General features: G+C 41.7%; 1 protein-coding gene and 1 long non-coding RNA gene across 3 annotated transcripts in view; one reads left to right on the top strand and one right to left on the bottom strand.

The window, feature by feature from the left end:
- PDE9A (phosphodiesterase 9A) overlaps positions 1-21,707 on the bottom strand; it is a 187,661-nt gene that overhangs the window by 155,070 nt on the left and 10,884 nt on the right. For both annotated transcript variants that reach the window (XM_056826008.1, XM_007493183.3), the window contains exon 2: positions 13,114-13,232. In XM_056826008.1, coding sequence (XP_056681986.1) covers positions 13,114-13,182 — 69 coding nt within the window. In that variant the 5' untranslated portion in view covers positions 13,183-13,232. The remainder of the gene's footprint in view (positions 1-13,113; positions 13,233-21,707) is intronic.
- The window catches only part of LOC107652242 (uncharacterized), a 28,057-nt gene continuing 18,337 nt past the window's right edge, over positions 11,988-21,707 (top strand). The window contains exon 1 of the long non-coding RNA XR_001629671.2: positions 11,988-12,836. This is a non-coding gene — a long non-coding RNA (uncharacterized LOC107652242). The remainder of the gene's footprint in view (positions 12,837-21,707) is intronic.

Raw genomic sequence — 21,707 nt, 5'->3', positions numbered from 1 at the left:
GGTTGGTTGAATACATAGCAGTGCATTGAGGAGGACAAGACCTGGAGTGGAAGGGGAGTGCATGACCCCTTTACGGGGTAGGACTCCAAGAGAATTTGAGTGTGATGGGGAGAGGGAGTGGTGCGGATGGTCCTGTTTTAGTGAGAAAGGTTGGAATGACCAAGAAACTAAATTGGTATCCAATTTTGAAGATAAATAAATATATATATATATATATATATATATATATATATATATTGTAATGTGGAAAAGAGAAAATACTTATTATTAATACTTAATTGGCATAATTCATCTTCAAATCAATGCCTATGACTTAATCATTATTTGTATGTACTTTATAATGGTAATTTGGATGGAACTTTACCTCTCTCTGGAATATTCATCTCTAGTAAATAGAAGGTAAAAAGCAAGAGTTAATCGTCAAACATTTATTAAGAGTATATGGGGCGGGGGGGGGGGGGCAACCAGGTAGTTCAGTGGATGGAGAACCAGGCCTAGAGATGGGAGGTCTTGGGTTCAAATCTAGCCTCAGAAACTTCCTGGCTATGTAGTCCTGGTCAAGTCACTTAACCCCCATTGCCTAGTCCTTTCCACTCTTCTGCCTTAGAACCAATATACAGTATTGATTGTAAAGTGGAAGGTAAGTGTTTTAAAAAAGTATATGGGGCTGTAATAAGTGCTAAGTGGATAGAGATCCAGGCCTAAAGATTGCAGGGTTTAAATCTGCCTAGCTATGTGACCTTGGGCACATCACTTTAATCCCAATTGCCTAGCCCTTACGGCTCTTTTGCCTTGGAACCAATTCTAAGTTGGAAGCCGGGAAGTTTAAAAAAAGTTTACTTTGTGCCAGACACTGTGCTAAGTGCTATGGATACAAAGATGGGGCAAAAAAAAGTTGCTTGTGCTCAAGGAGCTTATATTCTAATGGGGAGAAATCTGAGAGGGGAAGACATTAGCAATAGGAAAGGTTCCTGTAGAAAACAGTGGTAACCCACGCTTTTCTGGGCATGCCCAGTCTGCCTAGCGTAATGGAGTCCTTGAGTAGCTTTGGAAAGATGTCCAGAGTGCCTAACATGAAAGCCGGTGCTCCTTACCATGTGGGTGGGGGTAGCCTCCTTGGATTGGCTGCTTGCATTTTCAAAGCTGTCCAGACTGAGAGGAACATTCTCTTTTTGAGCACTCTTTCCCCAAATCTCCTTCCTGACAGTCATTTGCTGCTTACAGCATGGACGACATCAACTAAATGGATAAAGAAGGGAAGTAGTTCATTCCTTTGTTTTTTTTTTTCTTGGCTCAGAGAAATAAACCTGGGGGTGCTGCTTTCTGTTTTGTATTGTTTGTCCTCCTCACTTTCAGGGGCCAGGAGATCCCCATAGGATCTGCGAGTCCCAAGACTTTGGAGCCGGGATTTCAAGGAGAATTTTGTCGCCATCCCAGAATGGAAGCCAGAGAAGCCAAGGTGCTGGGACTCAAGTCTGAGGATATTTTTGTCCTTGGAACTGGAGCTGGGCTTTATAGGAACCAAGCTCACTGATATTATCCCTCTTCCCTTATCTCTTCCTGGAGACTGAGAAGATGTGAAGTTGGGGAGGAGTCGAGTAGAAGATGCCTCCCATGTTTTGGGAGAATAAGTCTATTTGTGATGTTTATACCTTTGGAAGTAAAGATTGTTGGGTGAAAGAAAGCTAAACGGATTACCATGTATTACACAACATCAGAGTGCAGCACAGACAGACCATCCTAGCTGCTACCACTTGGCTTTTGTCCCCACCAATGGTATTTACTAAGTGTAGGGGATGACTTGCTGTACCCTAGTTCCATTAACTACTAATAAATTTACACAATATACAGAAACAAATGACTGCAGTAACCTAATGTTTGATAAATACAAAGATTCCAGTTATTTAGGCAAGAATTCACTATTCAATAAAAACTGTTAGAAAACTGCAAAGCAATCTGGCAAAAAACTAATTATAGGCCATCATTCTGCACCATATGACAAGACCGGCTCCAAATGGATTCATGCTTTAGGCAGAAGAGCAATATTATAAACAAATTAGGGAACGTGGACGAAAACACCTGTCAGATCTATGGACAGGGAAAGAATTTATGATCAAACAAAAGATAGAGAGCTTTACAGGATGCAAAGTGGATAATTTAGATTAAACAAAACCAATGCAGCTGAAATTAGAAATAGGAAATTGGGGGAAAAAATTGCAGCAGATTCTTCTAATAAAGCTTCCTCTTAAGTATACAGAGAACTGATTCAAATTTATAAGAATGGGCCATTATGCAATTTATAAATAGTCAAAAGATATGAATAGGCAGTTTTCAGAGGAAGAAATCCAAGAGACCAATAGTTATCTGATAGAATTTTCTAAATCATTAGCAATTAGATAAATTCAAATGTACATACCTGTGAGGTACCACCTCATATCCATCAGATGGGTAAAGTTGATTAAAAAAAGGAAAATGATAAATGCTGGAGGGGCTGTGGGTAAACAATAACACTTTTAGTGTGGCTGTGAAATAGTCTAGCCATTCTGGAAAACAATTTGGAACAATGCCCTTACTGCCACTAGATCCAAACAACAAAGAGATCAAAGAAAGAAGAAATAGACCCAGCTTTTTTTTGTGTTGGCAAAGAATTAGAAACTAAGGAGGTACCTATCAATTGAGGGGCAGTAGAATAAGTTGTTATATAGTAATGGCATGGAATACTATTGTGTTATAGGAAATGATGAAGTTGATGGATTCAAAGAAATCAGGAAAGACTTGTATGATCTGATGCAAGGTGAAGAGAGCAGAACGTGAACAACATATACCATCTATTTATCTATTTCTAGATATAGACATGATTTTAGATATAGATGTGACATATAGTTATAGCTTGATATATTTGGACATGATTACTTTGTTTTTCTTATTTCTTAGTTATTCATATCTGTAATAGGTTTTGTTTTTCTTGCTTTCTCATTAGTTTTGTAATAGAGTGGTATTGGGGATGCGTTCTGATGGATAGATTTGGGCCAATATCAGATTGATAACTGTGGCTTGGGAAGGTCAACAGAAACCCAGTCCAGGCATTGCCTGGACTGAGACCAATACACACAGACTACTTAATAACAGGGAAGTTGTATTTATTCTAAAAGAAAAGGATAAAAGGGAATTAGGATGACCTTAATACTAATATCAACTAACTAAAATTTCCCGGATCTAATAGTGTTTGATTTGCCCTAATCCTCACCTCTCTGACCTAAAGAAAAGCCCAGTCCCTGCTCTACCTAAATCTACACTAAAACCCCACCTTAGGTGGTATTAGAGGTGGTGGTCAATGGCAGTTAGGCAGGGCCCAAGGATAGGTCCTGGATCCAAAAGGAGCCAAGACCTGGTCTTACAGTCATATAGGCAGATGTTCAGGATCACCAGGAAACACAGCAGATAACAGCAAAGCAGCAGGTAGGATGGGAAATCAGTGTAGATCAGCAACTACTGGAAAGGCAGCCAGTCTCCCCAGGTAAATCCAGAGAAAGAGACAACCAAAACCTCAGTTAACAGTCTCAACCCCCTACTTTCACATTCTAGAATCTTTATTCTCCTGCATCTCCTCCCTGCAGACTACCTCTCTTGTAAAACCCTCTCTTCCTTATAACAGTTCCCTCCCTTTGCACAAAGCCAAAATAATATTGAAAACAATGTTTTGGCATTTGTGCACCGATAAACTTATATCCCACCTAAACTAAAATTCTTACCCAAAATAATAAACAGCCTACACTCACTTATCTTATCCTATTTAACACTACCTTACTCTAAGGATTCAAACCAAGGAAAGGAAAAGGGAAAAAATATACAAGGAACAGTTATAAAGTTCACAATACAAAGCAAACATATGCAAAAGCAAAACAAGCAAAAAAAAATAAAACCAGAAATACAAACACAAAACTTCATGCAAAACAATAAAGTCATAAAAACACTATTCTTATAAACAAATACAGAAAATTTTGAAGGTAAGTTATGAGGGAGGATATATTGACTTGAAAATAAAGTTGAAATAAAAAATTAATTGAATATTTTTGCTCTTGAAATTTTTTTCTTTGAAATTACTCCCCACTCAACTTAGTCTCTGGCCTTTTCTACCAGCAGCGTTTTTCTTTTTGTGTTATCATCTTCTCTCCATCCCCTCCTATGCTATAAACTATTTCTTTGGAATGTAAGCCCCACAAGGGTCAGAGATTGTATTTTATTTACACCCCCAGGCTCAGTGCCTGGCACACAGTTAATGCTTGAAAATGGACATTTTCTCTCTCTCTCTGAGTGTGTGTGTGTGTGTTTCTCTGTATCTCTCTCTGTGCTTCTGTCTCTCCCCTTTTGTGTAGTTGTTCCCTTGATTCTCATTCTTTTATTCTATGGCTGGAATGAATCATCTAATTTTTTCAGGCTTGGGGAAGAGAACAATGAATATGCTATGATGTCTTTGTGCAAACCTGAGGTTCCCTAACTTAGGGGCACCCCAGGCAGAAGGAAGCCCTATCCATACCCCCGTTTCTGCGTACCATTTCTTGCTTGTTGCATTGGGGTAAGGGACAGGCAGAGAGTGAAGAGTCCTTCAAGGACAGGAATCTCTAAACTACTCTATTGTAAGAAATGATGAGCACATGAATTTTAGAAAAACCTGGAAAGACTTGCATGAAATAATGAAAAGTGAAATGAGCAGAACAAAAGGAATATTGTACTAAAAAGTAACTGCAATATTGTTTGAAGAATAACTGTGAATGACCAAGTTATTCTGAGTAATATAAATATTCAAATAAATGACAAAGGACCTGTGAAGGAAGATGGTCTCCACCTGCAAAGAAAGAACTAACATATGAAAATATGTACTGTATGGTTTCACATGTATATCTGTGTCAAATGTTGGCCGTCTGAAGTGCTGTGTTAGAAAAGAGGGAGGAAGACAGGAAGGGAGATAGATAGCTCAGAACCCAAAATGCAACAACAACAACAAAAAATAAAATAAAGATTGAATCCCTGTCAGGAGGAGGAAGCTGGTAGGGGAGGAGTGCTGAGTGAGACCTTTATTGATTAGTTAATATTAATTCCTAAAGCTTCAGCTATAATTGCCCTATTTTAATAATTTCTCTTTGGGGGAAATTTGAGAGTCAGTAGGTATTAAAAAATGTCTAGCTTGCCATCTTGTTGATCACATGACTCAGAAAGTTCCAAATGAATGTATTTAAAGAAACTGTAGATCTGAAAAAAAGGAAATGGATAAAGAAACCAACATCAACCGAGACTGTAACTGTTTTCTAATAAACTTTAAAGTGTCAATCTTGGGGAAAAAAACAACCACCAATTATTAAATGAATAGACAAAATAAAGCTTTAAAAATCAATCACAAAAAGAGTAGGCTAAAATTAGAACCTTAAAATTACCTCAAAAAGTAAATATTTCCTTTCCCTGACACATGGAAGCCAAAGGCAATCAGAATATTAAAAACATTTATAAAATACAAAATAGGACAATAGAGGACACCTGAAGGACCATTATAAGGAGAAAGACAAGCTTTATTCTATTTCTTATAATGCAGAACCTGTCATAACCTTTAGCCATTTAAAAACATTCTCTTGGTAAACAATCGCTGATTTTTAAAAAGGAAAAATCCAGTACCCTATTCTGTAAGTCCATCAAAAGCAGTGTAAAGGAATCTGTAGACCTTGAGGTCTAAAGCATTTCTTGACCTTGAGCTGGCACAGGCGTTGTCTGATAGAAAAATAGTTGCTTCCTTCATGCTTCAAGCACAAGAAATGAGCCAGCAAGGACTCATGGAGGTATTTAACAAGTGAAAATCTTCTTTTGCTTGTTTTGCCTCGTAAGTAGAGGAAAGAAAGCTCTTACAGGGGAGTGGAAATGACAATAGCAAAAGAAGTCATTATTTGTGTAGCCAGAAGACATTCATTTCATATACTAATTAATTCACATGCATATGTGTGCACCATAGATATGTGTCCATTAGTTATACGTAATTTGGCTGTTTGTGTGCATTTATTATTAATGTATATTCTGTTATTATGTAGCTCCATTTGTTACTATTATATTTATTTTAGACATTTATTGCTATCTTAGGCATATGCTGCTATAATATATTGCACATAATGTGCATACAATTTAGACTTGTGGCCATTAGAGAGAATGTGGGACTATAGTAGAGACAGAAAATTACAAAGATGCCTCAGTTGATTTTCGGGAGATAGTGTATGTTTAGCCGGGGGGAGGTTGTTATCTCCTTTAGAGAATAATAATGAGTAACAGTAATAAACAGCGTTCTGTAGTGACTTAATATTTACAAAGAACTTCAAAAATCTTTTCTTATTTTAGTATTGCCACAACCCTACGATGGATATGTTGTCATTATTCCCATTATTCCCAAGCTAAAGCAGAAAGAGGTGAAATGACTTTTCCAGGTTTTTTGTTATTGAGTCATTTTCACTTGGGTCTGACTCTTTGTGATCTTACTTAGGTTTTTTTTGGGCAGAGAAATTGGAGTGATTTGCCATTTCTTTCTCCAGCTCCTTTTACAAATGAGGAAACTGAGGCAAACAGTGACTTGCCCAAGGGTGCACAGCTGATAAATGTGTTAGGTCGGATTTGAACTCCAGAAGATGAGTCTTCTTGACTCCACGCCTGGCATTCTATTCACAATGCCACATATTTGCCCCCTTTCCTGGGTTACTCAGCTAGTGAATGTTTGAGGTCAAATTTGAACTTGTCTTCCTGACTCAAAGGCTAACTTCCTATCTGAGTGGCTAAAAAATTACTTTTGGTCTCATCTATTTGTATCAGCTCCCTGTATATCACGGATACCAGATCCTCATCAGACATATTTAATGTAAACATTTTCCCCAGTCACTTCTTTTCCTGTCTATCCTACTCCCGGTAATTTTGTCCATGTAATTGAGTTACCCATTTTATGGGGAAGCAGTCTCCCCTTAGTCGCATCTCTTCAAGGTTTCTCTTCTGGTTATCTTCGAGAATATTTGTTACTGTATGATTTTTTTGTGGTGAGGTCATCTATCTATTTTGAGCTTGCTGTGGAATATGGTGTAAATTATTGCTCAGACTAATTTTTGCCAAACTCCTTTCCAGCTTCTCAGCAATTCTTGTCAAAATAACTCGTGTTCTTGGGTTTATTGGACACGAGGTTATTGACTTCAATTGTCTGATTTTCCATTATGAATGTCTTTTTCCTTTCAATTTTTAGTCAGAAATAAGTATCAAAGAGGTTTGAGAAGGCATCTATCTCTTTTCTTTGTTCCCTGTGAGGGATACACTGGGAAATACGTGACATAAAAGCAAAAGATGACAATACACATTTTAAAAATAAGATCAAAATCACGATAATGCTATCTCTTGTTGTTTACGAGTCTGAGAATGTCAATTACTAAATACAAATTTAAGACGTGCCTGCTGTGTCCTGCCATTATTCAAGGAGCTTTGGATACAGGACAAAAAGGAAACTGCCTCTACTCTCCTCCTCTCACAGAACACAGTGTGAAAACGCATCCATATACTTATGTGCATACAGAATCAATACCAATGAGTTCACGGAGAAGGGCACCAGGGAAGAAGCACTGATGGAGCTGGGTCTTGAGGGGCGCCCAGGAAGCTCATCCCCTCCCCATCCCGAGGGACTTTTCCTGTCTATCAAACATTCCTGACATACCCCAGTTGCGCCAGGTGTACGTTCTGTACATCAATAAAAGTTAAGGTTTGGAGAGAGAGCGGAGGAGACCGACGAGAGCACCATGAGGAGAAGAGAGAGCAGGGAGGTGAGGGGGAATGAGGAAGAGACTGGCAGGCTGGGCACCACGCGGTCAGGTTACTTAGGAATGATTGTCTACCCTTCCTAATAAACTTTATAAAATATATTATAAAATATAGATAAATATATAAAATATTATAAAATAGAAATAAATATAAATAAAAATATATATCTCTGGGTAGTAGAAATATGATTATTTTTAATTATTACAGAAGGAAGTAAAGGACTCTATGATATAGCTAGCATCAAAGAAAGAGATCATAGAAGATGGTTAGTGCGAAGCAGAGACAGGAGAGGGACTCTCATGTGTGAAGAAGAACAAGAAAGACATTTTGGCTAGATGGTAGAGCCTGGGAAGAAAAATGATAACTAAAGAGGCCAGAAAGGAACTTTGTGAAGGACTTTAAAAAGAATTTATAGTTTGCTTTAGGAGCCTTGGTGAGCTATTGGAGTTTTTTGGTCTGTTTTTTAAAAAACCTTTCTGTCTTAGGACCAATATTATGTATTGGTTCCAAGGCAGAAGATCATTAAGGGCTAGGCAATGACAGTTAAGTGACAGCTAAGTGTCTGAGGCCAGATCTGAACCCAGGACTTCCCATCTCTAGGCTTGGCTCTCAATCCACTGAATTACCTAGCTTCCCTTCACTGGAGCTTGTTGAATATTGGCGTGATATTGTCAGAGCTGTATGTAAAGAAATCACCCTCATCTCAAAAGGAGAAAATTCAGGGTTAGAAAGAATGTGATGCTCCCATGTTCAAAACTGTATAGTAAGAAGAGAACCAAGTCCACCCTACCAGAATGATTGTATCTATCAGGAAAAAAAAGTTGGTTTTTTTTATTTTTTTATTTTTTTTTTATTTTTTTTTAAACCCTTACCTTCCGTCTTGGAGTCAATACTGTGTATTGGCTCCAAGGCAGAAGAGTGGTAAGGGCTAGGCAATGGGGGTCAAGTGACTTGCCCAGGGTCACACAGCTGGGAAGTGTCTGAGGCTGGATTTGAACCTAGGACCTCCCGTCTCTAGGACTGGTTCTCAATCCACTGTGCTACCCAGCTGCCCCCGAAAAAAAAGTTTTTTAAAGAAAAAGTTTATATTAGGGAGTTTACAGCAGATTGATCTTAACCAACTGGTCATTCGCGAACCCATCTCAGGGTCAACAACTTCAGCCATGCTGGGAACTGAAGGCTTTCGAAACGTGGGCTTGTTCCGTGTGCCATAGGATAGGGATGTCAAAGCCTTCAGATCTCTGTAGATTAGGAGGAGTTATGATCAGAAAGCTTATTCTTTAGTGAGCCCTAAAAGGAAGGGTGCCCATGAAATTGTCAAATGAACTGGTCACCTAATTCTGTCCCTACCATTGTCTACTGTTTGACTTTGAGCACGCTCTTCTCTTCCATTCCTCATTTGCAAATTGGAACAGAAGAACTCCCTTGCTAAGGTCTCTTCCAACTCAGACGTCCAACAGTCATGTTTTTTTTCTAACCTTCCAGGTCCCCACACCAACATAGAATTTCTCTGTGTCATTCTTTCTTTCTTTTTTTTTTAAACCCTTACCGTCCATCTTGGAATCAATACTGTGCATTGGTTCCAAGGCAGAAGAGTGGTAAGGGCTAGGCAATGGGGGACAAGTGACTTGCCCAGGGTCACACAGCTAGGAAGTGTCTGAGGCCAGATTTGAATGCAGGACCTCCCATCTCTGGGCCACCTAGTTGCCTCCTGTGGCATTATTTCTTATCATCTCCTGAACTTCTGAAGTTCCCTCTGGATCTTCTCATTCAAGAATCAGAAAAATATTGTCTTCTTATTATGCAAGGTTGCGGAGCCCTGTAATAGAGGGTGAGGACTTGGGCACAGTTGTAGAATAGCAGCATTTCAGAGCTGGAAAGGACCTCAGAGGTGATCTGAACCAACCTAAGTAGGGATGTTTCTGTATAGCATCTAATATAAGTATGAAGTAAAATGAGGAACTTGTAATATTTTTGAAGACAATGAAGAAAAATGAAAATATGAGATTGTCCTATTAATTTTCATAGCCTCTGTCTCCTCTTAACTGCCCCTTATGGGGTAAAATATACAAGTGCAGCTAGGTGAAGCACTGGATAGAGTTCTGGACCTGGAATCAGGAAGACTCATCTTTCTGAGTTCAAATCTGGCCTCAGACCCTTACTAGCTGCATGACCCTGGCCAAGTCACTTCAACCCTCTTTGCCTTAGTTTCCTCATCTGTAAACTGAGCTGGAGAAGGTAATGGCAAACCACTGCAGGATCTTTCTCAAGAACACTCCCAAATGGGCTCATAAAGAGTCAAACTTGACTGAAACAAGAAACAACAGCAACATCTGCAAAATGAATCTTCTCTACAACACATTTAACAAATGATGACCCAGTTTCTATTTGAAGATCATTGGTGAAGAGGGAGCTTTTTTGTAGAGAGTCCTCATGATTAGGATGGCTTTCCTTACATCAAATCTTAATCTGCTTCTTTGCCATGTTCAATTCTTTGGTCCTTTGTTCTGTCCTTTGGAGTCAAACAGAACTGAATGAAATACTTGAAGAAAGTCAGCATATGCCTTTTTTCCAGGCTAAACATCCCTAGTTCTTCATCTGATCTTTATATGACATGATCTTGAGGCTCCACTGGACCGTCTATGGCTTATTTCTATTAATGTTACATCACTTACAGTCCTGTTGGACTGGTAAGGCCAAGAAACATTTGCTTGGATCCTACTTGTTTTTCCATTTTTATAAGAAAGAGCAAAATACAAAGGAATCTCCTTTAATGAATTATTGTCATTTTCAATGTGCCTCTAAAGGCTTTATGGTGTAATCAAGAAATATGAGCACTCCTGATAGTATTGTGAGACTGTAAGCAAGGGAGGGTGGACAAGAAGAGACAGCCTTTCATATATAAGCGAATGTGGGAGCCCTAGGTGATGATACAGATGCTTCCACTTAATATGGGACCTTAGGCACATCATTTTTTCTCCCTGATGCTCTTATCTATCTTAAAAAGTGGGATAGCAACACTCGCATTAGAAACCTGCCATAATTTTTATGAGAATAAAAAGATGTAATGGGATTGAAAGTCTTTTGCGAACTGGAAAGTGCCATACAAATGATAGTTATTATAACAGACTAGTGTGATGGCAGTGGATTTGACTAGGGATCAGAAGATCTGGGTTCAAATCCTGACTTGTCATTTACAACTGAGAGTTTTGAGAGTTCCCTCCTCCTCCAGGACATTTAGAGAGTGAACACCCTTATTTTTTTCATAGGAGGAAAGAAACAAAGGATGAATAATGGGACTGGTCCAAAGTAAACAACCTTATAAGTAGAGAGCCAGGGTCTGAACCCTGACTATAGCTTCCGTTTTTCATCTTTTCATTTTGTGATCTTTTGATGGCCCCAGTTTCCTAATTAGCAAAATGATAGGGTTGAAGTGGGTGATCTCTAAAACGAAGATTTTAAATGGTAGACTAGCTCAGAAAGTAAGGCTTACAACTCATCTCACCTTCGTTGGGCTCATTCCTGACAGCAAGGTCTGGATGATTTGAGCTCTATTTTCCTCGTTTGCCTTTGCCGAAAGGGAACTTAGGAAATGTTACTGTCTAGCTTAACATGAGCACAGTTCCTTTAGTCATTTATTTCAGAATCAGACAGGCAACCCACTCGGATCAGGCGCAATTTAATCAGACAGTCATGGAGCTTGGCAGGATATTAATTTTATTCATTGCATGGAGAAGGGAGGCTGCTTCAAATGATATGAGAAGAGGTGAGCGTGTGCGGGGAGGGGGGCTGGAGGAGAGGGCCGCCTCACTGTTTGCTTTGATTTCAGCTTTATCTCCCCCAGAGCAGGGTATTCCTATTTCCAAGAGGGATCCAGCCCAGAGAGTTTGGGTAGAGCATCATGTTCCCCCTCCCCCATCCCAGTTAGCCACTTTCCATGCTTTTGTATTAGTGAGGATGTGGCATTCTTGGCCCAAATCTACCCAAACAATGTGCCCTGGGGGTCATTTTACCAAGTATGTTCTCCTCTTCAAGGTACTTCTATTCTGCTCGACCTTAAACACCAGTTGGGGCTGGGAGGGGGGCATTCCCTGCCAATCAGAAGGAAACAAAGGAATTCCTAGCTGCTTGCTCCGCTAGAGTTCATTTTCCGATCGGGAGAGGTCAATTCGGGCTCCCCTTTCCAAGTGAACGAGAAGGGAGCAAGCTCAGGAAAGGGGGAGGGGAAGGGAACGAAAACCGGAATAATATATCGGCAGGGCTCCTCGGGATGTGGCAAAGCAGAAATGGAGGACCAGAAAGAATAACTGGGAAAGACAAATGAGTCCAGAGATGCCCTACCCCGCAGACAGGGATGGAACAGTCCTTTCCATTGCCAACCGTCCGGGTCTCTAATCCGCCAAGACACCTCCTGCTAACTGGATTTGAAGGAATCCTCGCTCCTTGGGCTGCTAAGGAAGGATGCAGCCCGGCTCAGATACTGCCCTACAGGAATGTACTCAACCCTGTGTAGGTAACACGTGCATGTTTGGGGCTACGGCTCGCTTTGCCTCAATGCTAATGGAAAATTCATTTCGTTAATGACAACAACCCGTTCATTTTTAAGGGGGGGGGGCGTAAAAGCCCCCTCCCCCCCGCTTCTTGTCTCCACAACCTTTCTGCTCAAGGAATACCTCCTATTTTCCTCGGCACTCGGCCGTCTCCTTTGTGAAGGATGAAAACGGGAACAAGACCTCTCTCTGCACATGCTAAAGTTGGCACAGGAGTGAAAACACTGGCACTCTACGGAAGCCCGGGGAGGGGAGGAGTCCAAGAAAACCGCGATCCCCGGCATTTTCACGCTGCCCCCGGAGTTCATGCAGCATGAAGACCTTGCTATTCTTTTCCAAGAAGAATGACTACTTCCCCCTTGGAAACCCAGGGGAGCCACAGAGTGGCAGGTCCCTTTCCAGCCAATGCACTGGGCCATCTGCCATCGCGGCCGTTCCGACCCTGAGAGGCAGCCCTAATCGGTAAGCAGCAGATGCAATATACAGCGCTCAGAAAGCTAAGCCCCGGAAAACACGGAAGAGCCTGGGAATGGACGTTCCCCAGAGCTTCGGCCAAAAAGACAAGGACAGAGAAGGAAGGAAGGAAGGAAGGAAGGAAGGAAGGAGGGAAGGAAGGAGGGTAGGAAGGAAGGAAGGAAGGAAGGAAGGAAGGAAGGAAGGAAGGAAGGAGGGAAGGAGGGAAGGAGGGAAGGAGGGAAGGAAGGAGGGAAGGAAGGAAAGAAGGAAGGAAGAAGGGTACCTTTTGAATTCTTCCATCAACAGCCAAATAAATTGCCTTGGGCCGGTAAGTGGAAAAGCCAGATCCCATCTTCTGCTGAGCAGCTACTTTTTACTGGACTTTCCAAATGCCCCAGCAGTCTAAAAGGGAGGGAGAGAGTGGGAGGGAGAAAGGAAAGGGGGTTGGGGAAGATTAACCAACCAGAACTGAGCCACCACAGCCGGATTTCTTAGTGTTTCTGTGTATAGAATAGCGGGTTCAGTGCTTACGGCCCCTACTCAATCAAGCCCGGATTTTGACACTCCTCTTTTCTCCTCCCCCTCTTCCTTTCCCTTCTCCTCTCCCCCACCCCTCCCCTTTCCATCTTTTTTACTGGGGACTGTGGGAAAGGGAACTTTAGACACGGAGGGAGGGTGACCGGGACTACAGTGTTTTCCGGAGACACCCGGGTTTCTTGCACTGCAAGAATGTGGAAAGATTGAAAAGTGGTGCGATTCCACTCAATGGGCCATTTGTTAACAATACGATGGGGATTCCGGAGGAGCCAGTGGAATAGGAAGGTCGAGGAGAACATGGGCTGTGGTAGGGGTGAGGGGCAGAGGATGCTCCTTGCAGTAAGGTCCGCTGCTTCCCTACCACCTTCCTTCCCCTGGCTAGAACTCTTGACGCTTCGGCTTTTTCCTTACGTTGCCCAGAACAGTCTACTTTCATTGACATCATTCCCCCATTAGAACCTAAGCTCCTGGAGGACAGGGCTTCTTTTTGGCTGCTTGTCTTTGTACTCCCGGCACATAGGAAGCACTGAATCTTTCTGATCCCCCAGTCTGAAGTCATCTCTGTCCTTTGGATTCCGGTGCCTAGTTTGCACTGCCTCCTCGGTACATTCTACTTTGTATGAGAGTATGTGTATACGTGACTTAACTTCCCAACGAGGGCGTAAGCTCATTGCTTTAAGCCCCCTAACTTCTCAGAACCCCAATTTCATCAGTTTTGAAATGGGGTGGCCATCAGAAAAAGGGTTTGGGACTAGCAACTCCTGGTCCAAAGCCCAATGAGCACGTTTTGGGGCAGATAAGGGTTCCACCCTAAAAAAGGGAGGGGTTCAGCAAATCTCTCTTTAGAATCCTTACGGCATTTCTGGCTTCCAGCTTCAAGGGAGAGAAGATGGGAAGGGCAAACACCATTTCAGGCTGAAGAAGGAAAAGACCTGGGAAACAGGAGAAAACCCAGAAGCCTCCATCATGCCCCTGTCCCCTGGCTTACTACTTGGCAGATTTCAAGGAGTTTCCCCTGGGGTGGCACCAAGGCTACTTTATCTTGCTTGAATTGAGTGATCCCAATAGGAATTCTCCTTCACTCCGTATTCTCCAGTTATGTTCCATATCAACTTCCTCTAATTTAGCTTTTGCTACAATTTGGATCATTGTTTTTGCTGTTCTATTCTCTTTGCATGCCCATTTGTGGAATTGGTATTAGGTGAGATTGGCATCAAGCCTTGGCTAGAAGAGTTTGAGGTCTTCTTTCTTCTCAGAATGACAAAACAATGAAAAATTAGATGGAAATGAACCACATCTCCTAGGGAGCAATAGATACCCTTCTGACCTACCTGGTACCTGCTTCCTCTTAGGAAAGCAGAGTGGCATCCAGCCCCAGCTTCCTGCTTCACCCAATAGCAGAAATGAACGTCTTCCTGGGAGAAGGATGGGAGGTGATGAGGCTAGAGATAAATGTCTATTTTGCCTCCTTGTAAGCCGCTTTGCTTCCCCTTCTCATTCTGCTCCATGTGAGGGTTCTCGCCAGAGTAATGTTTTTTTTACAAGTTATTGTTGGATTTGGTGGTTAGATTTCCCCCCCCCCCCAAAAAAAAAAAAACTGGGACAATTTGCTTTCTGTTCTGGGCTACTTCAGTATTATTTTTGCCCTCTGGGTCAGCCCTTCCTGCTTCAAATGTGTGCTAAGTGACTACATCTCTAACCTTCAATCAACTCAGCTGTTATTGGATAGGCAATAAAAGCCTCCAGCTCCAGAATTAGGAGGCTAATTGTTCAGATTCTGAAGGCTTTAAATGAGTTTAAATAGCACTTGTTTTACCTCCTTGTAAGAAACTTGACTATCTTCCCCCTTGCCTACCAGTATTTTTATGGTTAATCATAAGGCCATATTCTCTGCTCCAATTCTTACCTAGCCCTTAGTGATTACATGGGCACTGCCACCAAGCTGCCAGCTGACGCCTGGGAAATGTCCTGGATTTAGAAAGTTTGGGACATATTTTCTTTCCCCCTCTGGCCAGGCTTACTTAAGCACCTGGTTACAATAGATGGTCTTCTCTTCTTGAGCAGTAGGATGCTCTTAAGCCACAACTGTACTCCTTCTGGGCTATATCTGGAGTATTTTTTAAAATTTCCATTTGTATTTGTTTATATTGTTTTTTCTTTGCATTTGACAAGCATTGGAGGTCTTCTGATAACAGGAATAGACCCAGACTGGAAGAACGAAGACGCTTGAAGTATTTGGGACAAAAACGGAAAGCCTGGAAGATTGGCCAATGGAGGTCACTGATGTTAAAGGCCCATGAAATAAATTGGGAAGTTTTTCTAATCCTGCCTGAGGATTTTGTCCATGGATATACACCGGAGGAACTGATAATAGTTATTCCTGGGAATTTCAAACTTGTGCAATCTGCAAGGATAAGGAACTGTTTAAAGAAGTGAGAGAGCCTTTCGAGGCAAAGGAGGCATCCCTAAAGAGAGACCGAATATCACAGTGATACCCAAGAGCTCTGACTAAGGCAGAGGCCATAACCCCTGGGTAACATGGGAAGGTATCTTGATTCTGTGGCCTATTGGGGGGAAGGCAACACCATACTTAGAGGCAGGCACTTGACACATCTCTTTTGCTGATGTGAACCTATCAGAATTGTCTTTATCTTATTATGAAAGTTGCATTGTAAGAAGCTGGGCCACCCTGAAAAGCTTGCTGATCTCTGTAAGGGCTAGGCATTGGGAGTTAAGTGGCTTGCCCAGGGTTACACAGCTAGAAAGTGTCTGAGGTCAGATTTGAACCCAGGACCTCCCATCTCTAGGTGTAGATCTCAATCTACGGAGCCACCTAACTGCTCCCCCTATATATATTTATATATATGTATATATATAAATACTCTAAAAATATATTTATAAATATATTACAAATATATGTATATAATATATTGAAAAATATATATAACAAATCTATATAATATGTAGAATATATAATAATATATGGAATAAATAAATATATATTTACATTATTTTATTTATAATTATATTATGCATATAATTATATATTATTATAAATAAAATACATTTATTTATCTTACTAAAACATTTTTTCCTTATTTAAGGATATTTTATTTTTCCAATGACAACTTTCAACATATATTTTCTGACATTTTAAGATCCAAATTGTCTTCTTCTCTTCCTTCCCTCCCAGAAATGGAAAACAATTTGATCTGGGTTATACATGTATTTCTTGGCACATTTTTAATAAATTCCTTCTCATTTTCTTAGTCCTGAGTTTTGGCTCATTAATTAGGGTAAAAGCCTAAAGAGAGAGACTTTTATTTTGTCAGTGTACAATACCAAAAGCTCCAAATTGGCTTTTTCTCTGGACAGGAGCCACGTCCCCAAAGAGGACAATCCTGGGACACTTGGGTTGGACTGACCAAGTAATGAGTTTGTCAGAGAGCCCAAGAGGGATACTGCTAAGACAGCGGAAACTCTCTTAGAGTCAAGGCCAAATGTCACTTGGCAGGAATGTATAAATGTAAACTTTAGCCCAGATGTTTGGAGGGGGAGCATATCCGTAGACCCAGATGCGAATTTCTCTCTCAGACTGTGCAACACTAGGGGGAAAGTCTGTTGAGTTCCTTCACAGAGTGGAGCAACCTGTGTAGAGAGAGACCCAGACGGACTCTGAGCATCCCCAGAATTCAGGAAAAATTACCCTTCAAAGATTGTTCTCAGGCAGCTGATTTGGGGTAGGAGTTGCATCATGATAAAACGGGATAACGTCAAGCAGATGTAACCGAATGTCCGTAGTTCTTTTTTGCCCTCCTGCCCCTCTAGGAGCCTTAACGTGCAGTCTCTATCTTCCCTTCCATAGCTTGGGATGCATTATCTGCTTTTTGAATTAAATCCTCTCCTTTTTACTTTGTGAAGACATTGTTGCGTGCTTCTTCTGTGGGGGAAAACAAGGTGCTGTTGGGGGTTTAGATGAGAATGTCAGGCACTTCTGCTTGACCAACTTGAAGCTGGCCATGTAAACACATGTGACAGGTGCTGACCTAATCTACCAATTTGTATGTTGAGGCTCATGGAGGGTGGGATGGCTGGTCCAGTAACTTGCCTATGGAGGTGGTAATAAGTGGTTGGGCGCAGAGAATAGGAAATAGACCATTAGAAGAGCCTTAAAAGGGTAATGGCGCAATAGAATCATTTGTTCTTGTTTTGCTCTTATATTGATGTACAACATGGATTGGAAGCAGAGGACCTAGTTTGAATGTTGGTTCTTACTACCTAGAAGACTGTGGGCAAGTCACTTGCACTTCCTTGGCCTCCAGTTCCCTTCTCTTCTCATTCTATAAGGTATAATTCTCAAAGTTGTTTCTTCTTTTTACTAGGTCAGAAAAAAGGTCAGTAGCTTTGATTCTCGGGCACTCCATCTGCCTGAATGATTTAGATGTCATTTTTAACGAATGTGTTCCTTCCTGAGCTGCTTGAGAAGTAGCACATCATTTATCTCTGGTGTGAAATACAGAGCCTTACTCACTGGGGTGATAATCGATCAAGGCTTGTGAAGGTCTGTTGATTGGTCGGACTGTGACTTGTTTTAAATTCTATAATGGAGGGAGAAAATAGCCTGGGGGATGTTGGTATGCAACTCTGCTTTTTCACTTTACCTTGGGAATTTTATGTGTGATGAGTAGGACCCATGATGGGTGATGCTATGCACTATTTCTTTTCATTTGGGATTCTAATTCACATGGGCAAGTCATGGAACCTCTCTGAAATTTCTCCGGCTAGAAAGCCGGAGGATCGGAACAAAGAATCACTAAAATACCTTTTAGCCTCCTGATTGTTGGACCTTGTATAACTAGCCAGGGCCCATGACTCCACTGAACTCTGTCCTTGACTATGAGGCAAAACCAGAGACTTGCCATCCTCCCTTCTTCTCCTTTTCCCTTCACATCGGTGACTTCTGGTCAGAGAACCCGAAGATAATATGCCCAACGGTGAGGGGAAGCCCTGGTCAAAGCTGACCTAGCTAACGATTAGAGGTTGAGTACATCGTTTCAGCTCTGCCTTTGACCATTGGGCAAGACCAGGGATGCACCATTGACTCTGCTGCCAACCCCTTTGCATCCTCCTCTCCACCTCTTGTTCAGGGACTGATGGTCAAGTAATGTCCTTGCATTGATGGGCGTGACGAGAGGCAGTGGATTAAGCACTGGACCCAGAGTGTGGAAGGTTGAGTACAATTTGGCCTCACACACTAGCTGGCCTCAGACCCAGGGCAAGTCACTTCCCTTTTGTTTCCCCGAGTTTCCTCACCTGCAAAATGGGAATAATAGCACCTATTTCCCAGATTTGTGGTGAGCATCAGATAACATCCCTAAAGCATTTCGAACGCTTTAAAGAGCTACATAAATTCTTTTATTATTATTGTGACATTATACTATCCTGTGGCTCCATCCATAGTTCCTGTGACTCGGTCAGACGCAATCGAGTCAGAAGCCCCCTGCTCTTGCCCCTGTAACTCCCTGGCCTTTATTCCCATCCATAGCAATCTCATCCTTCCCATGGTCCCATCTAATGATCATTTCCCCTTTCTTTGCTTTCAATGGCTAATAAAATGCCCAGGTGCCAGGCCTGATCACTCGCTTCCCATCTCTTTGTGGCGCTCCTAAAGAGACGCCGGATTGTGGAAATGGCAGTTTGAGCGTGTCAGTTTGGAGATCCTTAAGTGTGAGTACAGCTGCCCTAAAGCCATTAAACCCAGCTCCCCGCGAGGATTCCGACTCCCTGGCCGCCCATTCCAGTGCTGGATAGATTTTCATTTATTTCCCACCTTCCCTCCTCGTTCCCCAACCACTGTGGCAGGAGGAGAAGCAGAAGACGTCTTTCTCCTCACTCACCTCTTTCCGCATCCAAGGAAACTTTCTCCCTTCAAGTTCATTTCGTCCCGATGCATCACCCTTCCCAGATCCTACTAGTCGTTACTGATTGTTGTTCCGGGCTTGCCTTCCCACCATTCTCCATCCTTTCTCAGAACTTGGCATGCAGGACTGCCTCCAATCTTTGCCCTTGTGTTGGGGGCCGAGACTCCAACTGACCTCTCCAATAGGTGGCTTCCCAGGTCCTTAAGCTCTCCTGAAGCCACAGAGAGGGCGGAACTCACCATCCTTTCTGAGGGTTCCACCTCCTTCCCTTCCTCTCTGCTCTGAATGTCCTGCATCTGACCATTTCCCGGCTCTTAGCCCTGCTCCCGCCTGACTCTCCTCTTGACAATGAACTAGCTGATCTTCAGGAATGTTCCTTTTCTCTTTGTCCAATCCCAGGCCCAGAGGAGTCCCACTACCAGCCTTTTCCATTTCTGTTCACGCGGCACGAGATGCTGCTGGAGAAGTTGTGTGGCCGTGAGGTCTGCATCTGCTGCGGATTTGTTACTCAGTCTCCACTGCATCCACACTGCTGCAAGCCAGTGATTTATTCTCTTGCAGACTGGCACCCGGCTAGGGTTCCAAACTTCTTTACAAACCACTTATATCCCTAACCCAACCCCACAGCAAAAAAAAAAAAAATGGAGCTCATTCATTTCAAACTCCCCCTTTCCCAGGGTCACATTTTGAATCCTGTCCTCTCTCTCCCTCCAGTCTTGGAGGATGAGGTGGCCTTTCTGCTTTTCAACAATCCTTTCACTTGTGCCCTTGGTTCCATTCCCTATTATCTCCTTTGGCAATTGGATCCTTAGATCGTTTTCTTTCTCCCTTATTATGTACAAATAGTCTATATAGTTAAAAATTTTTTTTAAACCCTTACCTTCCATCTTGGAGTCAATGGGTATTGGCTCCAAGGCAGAAGAGTGGTCAGGGCCAGGTAATGGTGTTTAAGTGACTTGCCCAGGGTCACACAGCTGGGAAGTGTCTGAGATCACATTTGAACCCAGGACCTCTCATCTCTAGGCCTGGCTCTCCATCCACTGAGCTACCCAGCTGCCCTCCAGATCTATATTTTCTTATAAAAACTTCATTGGTCTTGACACATTTGTGTGTGTGTGCAAAGCACCTGTGGTTTCAATCCGTTATAATGTTTGGGATTTCTATCTTGGCTTCTATTACTTTGGGTATTCTAATATTTTTGAAGTTATTCCTCTTATATGTTCTCACCTCTGTTAGCATATTACTATGCATATTATAATGCACAAAGGAAGCTATTATTTTTCTTTTTCCTTTGATTCTGTCATTGTCTCCAGCTCCCACAGATGGCATTCTCTCAATTGTAGGAGGTCCCCTGTACCTCAATTCTGTTCAATCACCTTCCAGATTCGTCTTTATAAAGAAATATTCACTCCAAACTTATAGCAAGAATAAACACAATTACTCCCCTAATCCCTATGGGCATAATTTCCACCCATCTCCACCTCCTAATCTGGGGAGAAGGAGGGGATTAGGCTCAGTTCCCATGTAGCCCAATCCCATATTCTAAATCTAAAGGCTCACTTGGGTCTGAATTCGGGGCACTCTGGATTCCTAGGACTTCCCTACTGACTACACATCGGTCCTGGCATATTGCCTCCAAGGTCACCAAGAGCATTTGAATTCCTGGATCTCGTGGGGATTTGACCACCATCTTTTTATTTTGTTTTATTTATTTTTTCATATTTTACCATATGAAACAAACACAAACAACCCTCAGAGTTATTTGGGGGGGCTGTAGAGGAGAGAAGAAAATAGTCCTTCCCTACTCACTGAGTCAGTTCATGGCACTTGACCTACGGATAAGCATGACCTATTCCCTTCCTTGATGCGACAGGGAAGAGAGCTTGTCTCACCTTGGGAAAAAAAAAAAAAGCCTGTCCTGGCTACAGTCATTCAAAAGAAGCTCCTCCCACCTGTAAGGATGTCTTTTAAAAGCTGCACATAGTTATATTGGGTGATCTGGACACAAGCAAAGTTAAGCTGATCCCCAACTATGTGGATTTGTTCATTTACATTTTGGGGGTACTTTTTTCCTCCAAGGTCTACTTTAGCTTTATCTAAGAAATTCTGGCATATTTTTTCATCGTTATCATTTCTTTACATAGTCATTAATTATTTCTCTGATTTGTTCTCCGACTCATTATTTAGTATTTCTTCAGAATGGTTTCATTTGAGTCTAAGTTACTGGTTTGTGCTTCCTGAATTGATTATGATTATATTATTTTCTATAAAAGATGCTGTCATTTCTTCCTTTTTATAGTTATTTGTATTATCTCTGTACCTTAATGTCGGATCAATTTTGGTAAAATGTTGCCTATGGTGCTGAGTAATATGAATATTCCTTCGCAGTTATGTTTAGAAGATGTCATAAATCCTTTAC

This window comes from Monodelphis domestica, chromosome 4, assembly GCF_027887165.1.
Source record: "Monodelphis domestica isolate mMonDom1 chromosome 4, mMonDom1.pri, whole genome shotgun sequence".
Taxonomy (NCBI): domain Eukaryota; kingdom Metazoa; phylum Chordata; class Mammalia; order Didelphimorphia; family Didelphidae; genus Monodelphis; species Monodelphis domestica.
The sequence above is the reverse complement of the archived record's forward strand: the minus strand, read 5'-3'. Positions and strand labels throughout refer to the sequence as shown.